The sequence below is a fragment of the Telmatherina bonti genome (assembly GCF_933228915.1).
Source record: "Telmatherina bonti genome assembly, chromosome: 21".
Classification (NCBI taxonomy): domain Eukaryota; kingdom Metazoa; phylum Chordata; class Actinopteri; order Atheriniformes; family Telmatherinidae; genus Telmatherina; species Telmatherina bonti.
The window spans coordinates 32891326-32904409 of record NC_136630.1 but is presented as its reverse complement, the minus strand read 5'-3'; the positions used below and the strand labels follow the sequence as shown (position 1 = coordinate 32904409).

The window sequence follows — 13084 nt, the reverse complement described above, 5'->3', positions numbered from 1 at the left end:
TCTTCAGCAAGTCAAATGCACTTTCACTTCCCCCACATCGACCTTATGATTGTGCCATAGATCTTCTTCCAGGGCCCCCCCTACCCAGTAGCCGCTAATACAACCTCTCTCAACCAGAAAGACTTGACATGGAGAACTACATAAATGAGTCGTTAAACTCTGGCGTAATCCGTCCTTTATCCTCACCCTTGGGGGCAGGGTTTTTCTTTGTGAGTAAAAAGGACAAGACTCTTCGTCCTTGTATCGACTTCCGTGACCTTAATAAAATCACTATTTGTAACAAGTACCCCTTACCTTTGATAGATTCTGCTTTTAATGCACTTCGGGACTCCACCATCTTCACCAAATTGGATTTAAGAAATGCATACCATTTGGTTCGCATCAAGGAAGGTGACGAGTGGAAAACTGCCTTCAATACACCCATGGGACACTTTGAATATTTGGTCATGCCCTTTGGTCTTAAAAATACTCCTGCAGTTATCCAAGCTTTGGTCAACGATGTAGCAATATTATTTTTTGTTTGTCTTCTCATATTACACTGGGTGTTGTACATATAAATATGATAAATATTCTTTTACCACACACATATTTAGGTTGTTATTTTTCCTGCAGTCAAAACTTTTTATTTCATTGTATACAAACTGTACTTTTGTAAGTATGATAAAGTCCATAAATAAAAAACACAAATTAACCTTGTATTAGCTTGTTGCACAGATACAAACTAGTTAATGAACTGAAACTTTTGAAACATGGCATGCATGGCATCTTATTTCACTTTTATGCTGATGATAGTCAGATATATATGCCTCTCAAAGAGAAAAATGCTTCTCCAGTGCACCTCTTCTGGCATGTTTGGAAGATATCAAAGCCTGATTGGCTCTAAACCTTTTTACATCTTAATGAAGAAAAAACTGAAGTAATGGTGTCTGGTCCCAGAGGAGCTCGTGAACCCCTGCCTGTTAATTTTGGTCCTTTGACATGTTTTTTAAAGACAATAGTATCAAACTTGAGTTTTAAGATGGACAGCGATTTTAAACTGGATCAGTAAATTGGTTCTACCTAGATATTTATTATACCTCTACCTAGATATTTATTGCTGAGCACAGATGAGCCTGGTAAGGAACACCATCGCAGGAGTCATCTGCACCAGGAGGGGCACCGTTACAGTCACCCGTCAAAAGACCAAAGACATGAAAGGCGCCCTGGCAGCCATGGCTATTATGACACCCAGTGCAGAGGGCTCCTTCTGAGGAAACACAGGAAAATATCCTAAAAATGAAAAAAAAAAATACATAAAAATAAAATAAAATAGTAGTAATCATAAAACAATGAATATTTAAAGTAAAAACAATACAATAAAGATTATAAAAGCAGATTTTAAAAAAATCCCTAAAAATTGGGTACAAGAAAATAAATTAAATGTCCAGACTAATATAGTAAATACTAAGTAAAAGCCAAGTTAAAAAGATGAGTTTTGAGCCTGTTCTTAAAAACATTAATGTTCTCTGCAGCCCTCGGGTCCTCCGGTAGGCTGTTCCAGAGCCATAACATTTAAAAGATGCCTCCCATGGGTACGAGTCCTGACTTTCAGAATGACCAGAAAACCAGCACCAGAGGACCTCAGGGTCCGCGAGGGCTTATAAAGTAAAAGTAGTTCAGAAAGCTAAGAAGGCCCAAAACCGTTAAGACATTTATAAACAAGTAAAAGATCCTTCAAATCGATCCTGAAACACACGGGAATCCAATGCAATGACCTTAAAACAGGTGTAATGTGGCCCCGCTCCCTGGTCTTCGTCGGGACATGTGCAGCAGAATTTTGTCATAATTGAAGAGCCAAAATATTCTTTTTAGGAAGACCAGAAAGCAGGGCATTAGAGTCATCTATGCAACTGGTGATAAAAATATGCATAAGCCTCTCTGTGTTGCCCTGAGAGAGAGTAGGGTGGACTCTGGCTATTTTTTGAAGATGATAAAAAACAATTCTTGTTGTATTCTTAATATGTGGGAGGAAAAAAAAGGTCAGTGTCAAAAATGATGCCCAGATTTTATCACCTGCAGAAATGGATGCAGGGACAGTGTCTGTAGCTTTAAAATGTGTTTCTCTCTCAGGGCCAATAAGTAAAGCTTAAGTTTTGTCCTGGTTAAGCTGTAAAAAGTTCTCTGCCATCCTGGACTTGATATTCAGAATGCAGCTAAAAAGAGCATCCACTGGTCTGGTGTCGTCAGGAGACATGGAGATATAAAGCTGCATTATAGTGAAAGTGAAATGACACCACCAAGAGGGAGCATGTGAAGACTAAAAAGAACAGGTCCTAGAACTGATCCTTGAGGCACACCACATGTAATTTCATGTATCTTCGAGGAACATACATCCAGACTTACCAGACATTTCCTGTCTGTGAGGTAGGATGTGAAGCATTTGTGAACAACACCAGAGAGACCAACCAAGCGTTTAAGTCTTTTTAAAAGGATAGTGTGATCGACTGTGTCAAACACTGCACTAAGATCCAGCAGCACCAAGACTGTCAATTTCTGTGAATCTGGGTTACACCTAATATCATTCCCTTAACAAGGGCTGTTTCTGTGCTGTGGTTTGTCCTAAATCAAGACCGAAAATTTTCAAGGAGATTATAGTTGTCTTAAAAAATCATTAAGTAGAATAAAAACTGTTTTGTTCTGTTTTTACTTTGGCCGACTGTGTACAGCACTTTGTTTCAACTCTGACTCACCTCGACGCATGGCTTGGGCTCTGGAACCAGAACCCTCGAGAGGGGCTGGACCTTCTTCCACTCTGGAGTTACTCATGGTGAGAGGTGCCGAGCAGGTGTGGGCATTCTCATCAGCCCCCAGCTTGGTGCCTGCACGTTGGGGTTTACCCCGGTGGATGAAAGGGTAGTTTCCCTCCACCTTCGGGTGGGGGGACGGGTCCTGACTGTTGTCTGTGCTTATGCACCGAACAGCAGTTCAGAGTACCCACCCTTTCTGGAGTCCTTGGAGGGAATGTTGGAGGGTGCTCCTTCTGGGGACTCCATTGTTCTGCTGGGGGACTTCAATGCTCACGTGGGCAATGACAGTGAGACCTGGAGAAGAGTGGTTGGGAGGCATGGTCCCCCCCCTCTGAACCCAAATGGTGTTTTGTTATTGGACTTCTGTGCTCGTCATGGATTGTCCATAACGAACACCATGTTCCAACATAAGATTGTCCATATGTACACCTGGCATCAGGATTCCCTGGGCCGCAGTTCGATGATCGATTTTGTAGTCGTATCGTCGGACCTGCGGCCACATGCCTTGGACACTCGGGTGAAGAGGGGGGCGGAGCTGTCAATTGATCACTACCTGGTGGTGAGTTGGCTCAGATGGTGGGGGAGGAAGCCGGTCAGATCTGGCAGGCCCAAACGTGTTGTGAGGGTCTGCTGGGAACGTCTGGCAGAGTCCCCCGTCAGAGCGAGCTTCAACTCCCATCTTCAGCAGAGCTTCAACCATGTCCCGAGTGACATTTAGTCTGAATGGGCTGTGTTCCGTGCCTCTATTGTTGAGGCGGTAATCCCAGGACTCGTTGGTGGACACCAGCAGTGAGGGATGCCGTCAAGCTCAAGAAGTCCTATCGGGCCTTCTTGGCCTGTGGGACTCTGGAGGCAGCTGATGGGTACCAACAGGTTAAGCGGCATGCGGCTTTGGCTGTCGCCACGGCAAAAACTCGGGCTTGGGAGTTCAGTGAAGCCATGGAGAAAGACTTCCGGACGGCTTCGAGGAGATTCTGGTCCACCATCCCGCGGCTCAGGAGGGGGAAGCAGTGCTCCATCAACACTGTGTACAGTGGAGATGGGGAGCTGCTGACCTCAAATCGGGACGTTGTGGGTCGGTGGAGGGATACTTCGAAGACCTCCTCAATCCTACCAACACGTCTTCCAATGAGGAAGCAGAGCTGGGGGACTCAGGAGTGGACTCTCCTATCTCTGGGGCTGAAGTCACTGAGGTGGTCAAAAAGCTCCTTGGCGGCAAGGCCCCGGGGGTGGATGAGATCCGCCCGGAGTTCCTTAAGGCTCTGGATGCTGTGGGGCTGTCCTGGCTGACACACCTCTGCAGCATCGCGTGGACATCGGGGGCAGTACCGCTGGACTGGCAGACTGGGGTAGTGGTCCCCCTTTTTAAGTAGGGGGATCGGAGGGTGTGTTCCAATTACAGGAGAATCACACTCCTCAGCCTCCCTGGTAAGGTCTATTAAGGGGTCCTGGAGAGGAGGGTCCGCCGGATAGTCGAATCTCGGATTGAGGAGGAGCAGTGTGGTTTTCATCCTGGTCGCGGAACAGTGGACCAGCTCTATACCCTCTTTGGGGTCCTGGAAGGGGCATGGGAGTTTGCCCAACCAGTCTACATGTGCTTTGTGGACCTGGAGAAGACGTTTGACCGTGTCCCCCGGGGGCTTCTGTGGGGGTACCGGACTCTCTTGTAAAGCTGTCCTGTCCCTCTACGACAGGTGTCAAAGCTTGGTCCGCATTGCGGGTAGTAAGTCAGATTTGTTTCCAGTGAGGGTTGGACTCCGCCAAGGCTGCCCTTTATCACTGATTCTGTTCATAAGTTATATGGACAGAATTTCTAGGTGCAGCCGAGGTGCTGAGGGGATCTGGCTTGGTGGCCTCAGGATTGGGTTCCTGCTTGTTGCAGATAAGGTGGTCCTGTTGGCTTCATCTGGTCGTGATCTCCAGCTCTCACTTGAGCGATTCGCGGCCGAGTGTGAAGCAGCTGGGATGAGAATCAGCACCTCCAAAATTTGAGACCATGGTCCTCAGCCGGAATAGGGTCGATTGTCCTCTCCGGGTCGGGAGTCAGGTCCTGCCTCAAGTGGAGGAGTTTAAATATCTCGGGGTCTTGTTCACGAATGAGGGAAGGATGGAGCATGAGATCGACAGGCGGATCGATGCGGCATCTGCAGTAATGCGGACTCTGCGCCGGTCTGTCGTGGTGAAGAATAATTTACCGGTCGATCTATGTTCCTGCCCTTACATGAATTATGGGTTGTGACCGAAAGAACGAGATCTCGTATTCAAGCGGCTGAAATAAGTTTCGTCCGCAGGGTGGCCGGGCTCTCCCTTAGAGATAGGGTGAGGAGCTTGGTCATACGGGAGGAGCTTAGAGTAGAGCCGCTGCTCCTCCGCATGGAGAGGAACCAGTTGAGGTAGTTCGGGCATCTGGTCAGGATGCCTCCTGGACCTCCCTGGTGAGGTGTTTCGGACACGTCCCTCTAGGAGGAGACCCTGGGGAAGACCCAGGATACGCTGGAGGGATTAAACCTCCCAGCCTGCCTGGGAGCGCCTCGGGATCCCCCCCGCAGAGTTGGCAATTCAGGTTGGGGAAAGAGAAGCCCAGACTTCCCTGCTTTGGCTGCTGCCCCAGCGAGCCGACCCCGGATAAGCGGAAGAAGATGGATGGATGGATGGATGGATGTTTTCTGCTGATCGGAGCTGACGGATTTCTGATATACCTGAAAATCTGCCAGATACAGGCAGCAACTGGCATGCTGCCTGAATTCTGTGGCGGAATCTACCGTGCGATCAGCGAACAGACTCAACCGTTGACCGAACTGGATCACAAACAGGATGCCAATTTCACACAAACTAATAAACTGGTGGTGGTTTCGGAGCTGGTCTGCAGAAATGATTCCAGCGTGGAGCAGATGTCTGCTCGTATCGATGGAAACTGACCCCCCCCCCAACATCAGGCTGTTTGGAGCTGCCAGCGTGAGACCAATCATGGACTCAAAGTTGGAAGCAAAATTTTATCCTGGCCTGAAACCCAAATAATCAATCTTTTCTGGACTCGGCTCCCCCGAAGGCTTTTGGGCCGGTACAACCCCCTGGGAAAGCAAAGTGATGTCCACTGAAGCTCTGTCCAAAACCTTCCCCCATATCCACATGGACTGTTGCACCTGGCCGTGGTCCACACACACCCTAGACTCACCGACTGCTGGATTCTGTGTTGTTTATCGTGTGAATTCGTGCTTATGTGTACACGAGGTGTTTTTTTTTTTGTCTCTCCAGACTGCGCCCCACCAGACACAGTCTGGTAGTACCCGTTTTTTGCCCTTTACCCTCAATCCTAATATACCTTTATATTTATCTGTTGAAAGGTGGTGCCGGATAAAGCTGGCTGCAGGGCCTCAGTATGACCTGTTCTGTCATCTGTATATTCATTCATTCATTCATTCATTCATTCATTCATTCATTCTTTCATTCATTCTCTGAACCCGCTTAATCCAAGTAAGGGTCGCAGGGGAGCTGGAGCCTATCCCAGCAGCCTTCGGGCGAGAGGCAGGGTACACCCTGGACAGATCGCCAGTCTGATCTGTATTTCATCTGTATTTCCCTGCTTGTTTTTCCCAGTTTCAGCCAGCCAAGCCTGCCTCCTGCCTTGGAGTTTCAGCCAGCACTTTCATTCTCAGCCCATCATCTAGCAAATCATACAACCTGGGACCAAATAAAAAGAATCTGGTTGAGAAGTATTTGTTTTCTTGACTTTTTGGAGGCTCCTGTCAACTTCACAATTCCTTAACAAGGATACATGCACATGTAAGACTTTTTACTGGATTGTTTCCTTAAAAACTATGCATTCACAGATCATGAAATTAAATTTAGCAGAAGTAAAGGAAATCTGATGTATGGTAATGTGACAATATTTAAGGACCCCAAGTCCAGTGTCCAGTGACTATACACTAAGCGCAAAGAAAGGGGCCGGGGACTAGTGAGCTTCAAGGCCACTATCCAAGATGAAACATCCAAGCTCCACAAATACATCAGGAAGAGGGCACCAAGGGATGAAGCACTTAGTGAATGTCTCAGACAATGGAGTCTGGAGGAACACGAGATGGAAGAACCATCATGGGAGGAAAAGCCTCTGCATGGGATGTACCACCGGCAGATCACCAGAGTTGTCGATATAAACAAGTCCTATCAATGGCTGGAGAGGACTGGACTGAAGGACAGCACAGAGGCACTAATCATGGCAGCACAGGAGCAGGTCCAGATCTACCAGACCAGGCAGGATCCCAGATCTACCATACCAGGCAGGATCCCAGATCTACCATACCAGGCAGGATCCCAGATCTACCATACCAGGCAGGATCCCAGATCTACCAGACCAGGTGCAGACTGTGCAAAGGAGCCCCTGAAACAATCCAGCACCTCACAGCAGGGTGCAAGATACTGGTAGGCAAAGAATACATGGTGCACCATAACCAAGTAGCTGCATAGAGTACAGGAACATCTGTGCAGAATATGGACTGGAGACCCCCAAGTCCCAGTGGGAAACTCCCCCCAAGGTGGTGGAGAATGAGAGGGCTAAGATCCTCTGGGACTTCCAGATCCAGACAGATAAAATGGTGGTGGCCAACCAAGCGGACATAGTGATCATGGAGAAGCAGCAGAGGAAAGCCGTAGTGATTGATGGATCCATCCCCAATGATGGAAATATCAGGAAACAGGAGAAACTGGAGAAGTACCAAGGCCTCAAGGAAGACCTGGAGAAGGTCTGGAGGGTGAAAGCAACAGTAGTACCCATAGTGATGGGAGCGCTGGGGGCCGTGTCCCCCACACTGGAGACGTGGCTTCAATAGATACCTGGTGAAACATCAGACATCTCCGTCCAGATGAGATCAGTCCCAGGAACAGCTAAGATACTGAAGAGGAGCCTCAAGCTCGCAGGACTCTGGTAGAAAACCCGAGCTATATATATATATATATATATATATATATATATATATATATATATATATATATATATATATATATATATATATATATATATATATATCATGTATATGGGAGTTTATATATCTAGATAGATAGATAGATGTACATATATAGACTTATATCTGAAGCTTAAAAGGGAATTAGTGTCCTCCTACATACTGTAGTGAACTGGACCAACAAATTAGTAACATCATACTGTCAGAGTTTCAATCTGCAACCATATATCTTTTATTATTTACCTTGGCAGGCTCATGAAAACGCTCCACAAACTCTTCATAATCCAGGAGTTCATTTTCATCAGTTTCAGCACAAGACAGGAGGAACTCAGTTTCAGCCTGAGTGTAGTGTTTGTGGCTCTCCATGGCCTTGTGGAAGTCCCTCTTGGAGATGATGCCTGCTTGTTGGATCAGACAGCTTATATAAATCATCAGGAATGACAAGCATTTGATGAATATGTTTTAAGAGACTTGCCTTTGCCATCAGGATCATACTCCTTGAATGCATCTGATGAAGTCAGGTCTTTTAGTTTAAGGAACATGTCAAAGAACTTGAGAATCATCTCCACGTTGTTGGAAGATTCCACCAACATGTCCACCATCTGCTTCCCAATGGTCCCATTCACCACATTCCCTGCCACATCATCATGTTGGTTAGAAAGGAAAATTCTGGAAACCACAACATGACCTGATACACTGTTCTCAAACAGCAAAGCCTCAAAAAGTCATCCTTTTTGTCATCTTCACCCTGCCCTCATCATTTTGTGGGTCATTTGCTGAACCAGCTAGCATAACACATCTGACCTCTAAGACCAGTTTAATGTCTGTGAATGAAGTTGGTTAGATGAAAGATGTCTTCAGGAAACTAAGCTACCTTCCAGCATGGACAGCAGCATGACCACCATGTCTTTCTGCAGATCCATCAGTTCTTTCAGTAGCTCAATCTGGCTGGAGTCCTGAAATGAAAGAAAAATAATATACATGGCATTGCACCTCCTGAGAAACACATCCTACACAACTGATTCTTACAGAAAAAAGAATTTGGATTCTCTCGCCACTTCCGTCACTCAAAATATTAATCCTCTCATGTACAAGAAAATTGCAGTCCTAAGAACATTTGTTCATTGAACAGTGTTTCAATAATCAGAGTATTATCAGAGCAAAGCAATGATAAAAACCAGTGTCACTGCATGTAGATGAAGATCTTTACACACTGAGGCCTAAAAGTGGGACTGAATTAAGCAAACAAGCCAAAACTCAGTGCAGTTGGATTATTAGAAATGTTAATATGATGGGCAGGTAATGTTTCAGCTCATGTTTCATTTCTATTCATAACTAATTATATATTACAACCTCCCTGGGCAGCCACCTTATCATGGTGGAGCGGTTTGTGTGTCCTAATGATCCTAGCATCTATGTTGTGTTTGTGCTCTGTTGGGCTTTATGCCACTTGCAGGGTCCCGTATGACAAATGGGGGGCTGCTGACCTCAACTTGTGCGTTGCTGCTGCACATGGAAAGGAGTCAGATTAAGTCTTGGACATCTGGTTAGGATGTCCAAGACTTAATCTTGCTCGAAACACTTCACCTCCTGGTGAAGTGTTCCACCGGGAGGAGACCCGGAGGAAAGCCTTTTCTTTATTTTGGGATTATTCTGTCATCAGTCGTTCCAAGACCACCACAGCTCCTTTGTCGTGTATGACCACTTCCATTATGGATGCTGTACTTTCCGTGTGTTGGTCTGTTTTTATTTCTGCTTTTTTGTTATCTTAAGTTCTGGCTTCTCGTGGAGAATGGAATGAGCTTTACAACAGTGTTGGCACCACAGCAGGTAAATGGTGGATCACCGCACACAGGTGATCCAGATCAAGAGTTTCATCATAAATATGAATGAGAAAGGCGTAAAATGATGGCCCCCAAGCTGTCAGTTTGGATGAGAATGACATATAGCAACATGAGCCCCCCGATGACATGATTTTCACATTCACAGCAAAATCTTTCAACGACAGCACACAAGTTTTTAGAGAGAACAAAAAGGTTTTGAGAGTTTTGAAATTTTATTTCAGGTAAAACTTTTCACTTTGACAGAAAAATATTACTTGAGAGTGAAAAATCTTTTTTTCTTATGTTACAAAATACATATTTTTTCATGTAAAATTATTTATTTATATTCTATTTATATTACATACTATGCTATATACTTTATCTAGAAACCTTTCTTTTACTATAAAATATTATTATTTTCTTATAACAATCAAATAATGTTTTTCATACAAAACTTTTTTCCCTTCCAGATTGCATATTTTCTTATGTTGAATTTAAGATTGTCTGTGGTACAGAATCTTTTTGTGTGGTGTGCTGTGCTGAAATTATCAGAGTACACAATATAAAACTATCAAAAAAGTTGAATTCCTGTATTTATTTATTTATTTATTTGGCATATAAAAAATCGTGTAAAAGAATTTTATAGTTCCTCTAGATAAGAACATGCCTTCCTGATCGGAGGCAGAATTGTAGTCCTACACACTTTTCTGCAGCTTCCCACCTGCTGCCGCCCACCCAAAACCCCATTCCGACCTTATACAACTCCCCAGCAGTAGGAATTAAACAACACAAAAACACTTCTGGGGTTAATCGTGAAAACCTCATAAAAATAAAAACAATGGATCTAATAAAATCTGAAAATAAGACAAAGTGTGGCCTACTGAATATCAGATCCCTCCCAAATAAGTCTTTATTAGTCAATGACTTGATAGGTGATCACCATATTGATTTCTTTCATCTTCATCTTAATTTTCAGCCGCTTATCCGGGGTCGGGTCGCGGGGCAGCAGCCTAAGCAGGGAAGCCCAGACTTCCCTCTCCCCAGCCACATTTGCCAACTCTGCGGGGGGGATCCCGAGGCGTTCCCAGGCCAGCTGAGAGATATAATCCCTCCAGCGTGTCCTGGGTCTTCCCCGGGGTCTCCTCCCAGAGGGACGTGCCTGGAACACCTCACCAGGGAGGTCCAGGAGGCATCCTGACCAGATGCCCGAGCCACCTCAACTGGTTCCTCTCGATGCGGAGGAGCAGCGGCTCTACTCTGATCTCCTCCCGGATGACTGAGCTCCTCACCCTATCTCTAAGGGAGAGCCCGGCCACCCTGCGGAGGAAACTCATTTCAGCCGCCTGTATACGAGATCTCCTTCTTTCGGTCACGACCCACAGCTCATGACCATAGGTGAGGGTAAGAGGACTTGTCATTTACATGAACGAACTGAAGTCTATCAGATAAATATGATTTAAACCATCTTAACGCTGTACCTGTAATTCCAACCACCTGTTCTAGTCTCTGTAACAGAATGTTATGATCGACTGTATCAAATGCAGCACTAAGATCAAGCAAGATAAGTACGGACACAAGTCCTTTGTCTGAGGCCATAAGAAGGTCATTAGTAACTTTCACCAATGCCGTCTCAGTGCTATGATGAGCTCTAAATCCTGACTGAAACTCCTCGCATAAATTATTTCTGCTCAGGTGGGCATGTAGCTGAGCTGAAACTATTTTCTCGAGAATCTTGGACATAAACGGGAGGTTAGATATAGGTCTATAATTTGCTATCACCTCTGGATCCAGAGATTGCTTTTTAAGTAAAGGCTTGATTCCAGCAGTTTTAAATGATTGTGGTACATATCCTGTCACTAAAGACTTACTGATAAGATTTAGTAGTGATGTATTAATTAAAGGGAAAATGTCCTTAAAGAGGCTCGTTGGGAGAGGGTCTAAGATACAGGTGGATGGTTTAGATGAAGCTATTATTTTAGTTAATTCAGAGGGTTGGACAGGACAGAAACTATTTAGACACAAGTCAGATCCTGGTTCTAAGGATGCTTCGGAGACCACAACAGGCTCAACATTATAGGTAGAAGGAAGAGTATTTTCTCTAATAGTGTCAATTTTATTCCTGAAAAAATACATGAAATCATCACAGCTAAGTGAGAAAGGAATACATGGCTCCACAGCGCTCCGGCTCCTAGTAAGCCTGGCTACAGGGATGGATGCCATCTCTCCTAATAAGACCAGGCTTTCCCCAAAAAGCGCTCCAATTATCTATAAAACCCACGTTGTTATCGGGACACCACCTAGACAACCAGCGGTTGAAAGATGACATGCGGCTAAACATGTCATTGCTGATTAAATTTGGCAAGGGACCAGAGAAAACTACGGAGTCCGACATGCTCTTGGCAAAGTTACACACCGAAGCAACATTCATTTTAGTGACCTCCGATTGGCGTAACCGAGTGTCGTTACCCTTGAGACATCGGTCTCTAGAGCCACGTTTCTGACTATGGAACTACCTATAATCAGGGTTTCTGCCTCAGCGGGTGTGTCGCCGAGCGGGGAAAATCTGTTAGAAACGTGAACAGGTCGGTGGTGGCCAGTGGGTTTTGGTTTGGGGCTACGCTTCCGCCTGACCGTCGTCCAGCCCGCCTCGGCTCCCGGCTGCGCGGGAACTGCTGAGGGACGGCTAGGTGGGCTAGCTGCCCTGGCTGGTAGCTCCGCACTGGCTAATGGGGGCTTGCTGACTATCTGCTTCCCTAACTGAGTGCGGAGCTGGGCTTCTAACTCACAGAGCCTCGCCTCCAAAGCTGCCAAGCTGCTACACTTAATACACCTACCGTTATCACTAAAGGAGGCGGAGGAGTAGCTAAACATCAGACACACCGAGCAAGAAAAGGCAGGGGACCGGGGTGTGGGAAGAGAGCTAGCAGCCATGCTAAAACCGAGTGCTTGAGTTGTTTAAGTCAAGTAAACAGAAAGCCAAAGATCCCGAAAATAAAGGCAATATATAGAACAGTGGTTTGGGAAGATATTGTGCGCTAAAGTGAGTGGTTGGTTAACAATAGATAGAAGTTAGAAAGAAGTTAAAGGAGCCAACGGCTCGTAGCAATCCGCAGTGATACACGCTAGGGAAACAGGAAATGACACAATACGTTACCGCAACGTCAGCGCCCATAGATAAAAAAAAAAAACATCAACCAATTTACGGCCCGAGACGAAGGTCTATAAGCGCCCCCTCCCCTCCTCCCTGATTCACCCTCACGTAAAAAAAGAATTTAAAAACAGAAAAGCAACAAGTTTGTTGTGACAGATGCCTCCTCCACTTTGACAGACATTAATAGCCATGGCCAGCCATCATGATCCGGACAGAAAAGAGAAAAGAAGGAAAAACTTTGAGATGAAGCAGTTCAGCCACGTTTACCATGGAAACTGTAAAATGTGAAAATGTGTAACATTAACCATTCCATGCACAGTGGTGATGGTAGCTACAGTTAGCATACTAACTGCTAGCCATGTCCAC

General features: G+C 45.5%; 1 protein-coding gene across 1 annotated transcript in view; it reads right to left on the bottom strand.

Moving 5' to 3' along the window:
- The window catches only part of ryr2a (ryanodine receptor 2a (cardiac)), a gene marked incomplete at its 3' end in the record, with an annotated part of 479882 nt that overhangs the window by 59205 nt on the left and 407593 nt on the right, over positions 1-13084 (bottom strand). Inside the window, exons 91-93 of the mRNA XM_079260659.1 lie at positions 8619-8700; positions 8220-8378; positions 7988-8142 (exon numbers count right to left, since the gene is read on the bottom strand). Of these exons, the coding sequence (XP_079116785.1) occupies positions 7988-8142; positions 8220-8378; positions 8619-8700 (396 nt within the window). The remainder of the gene's footprint in view (positions 1-7987; positions 8143-8219; positions 8379-8618; positions 8701-13084) is intronic.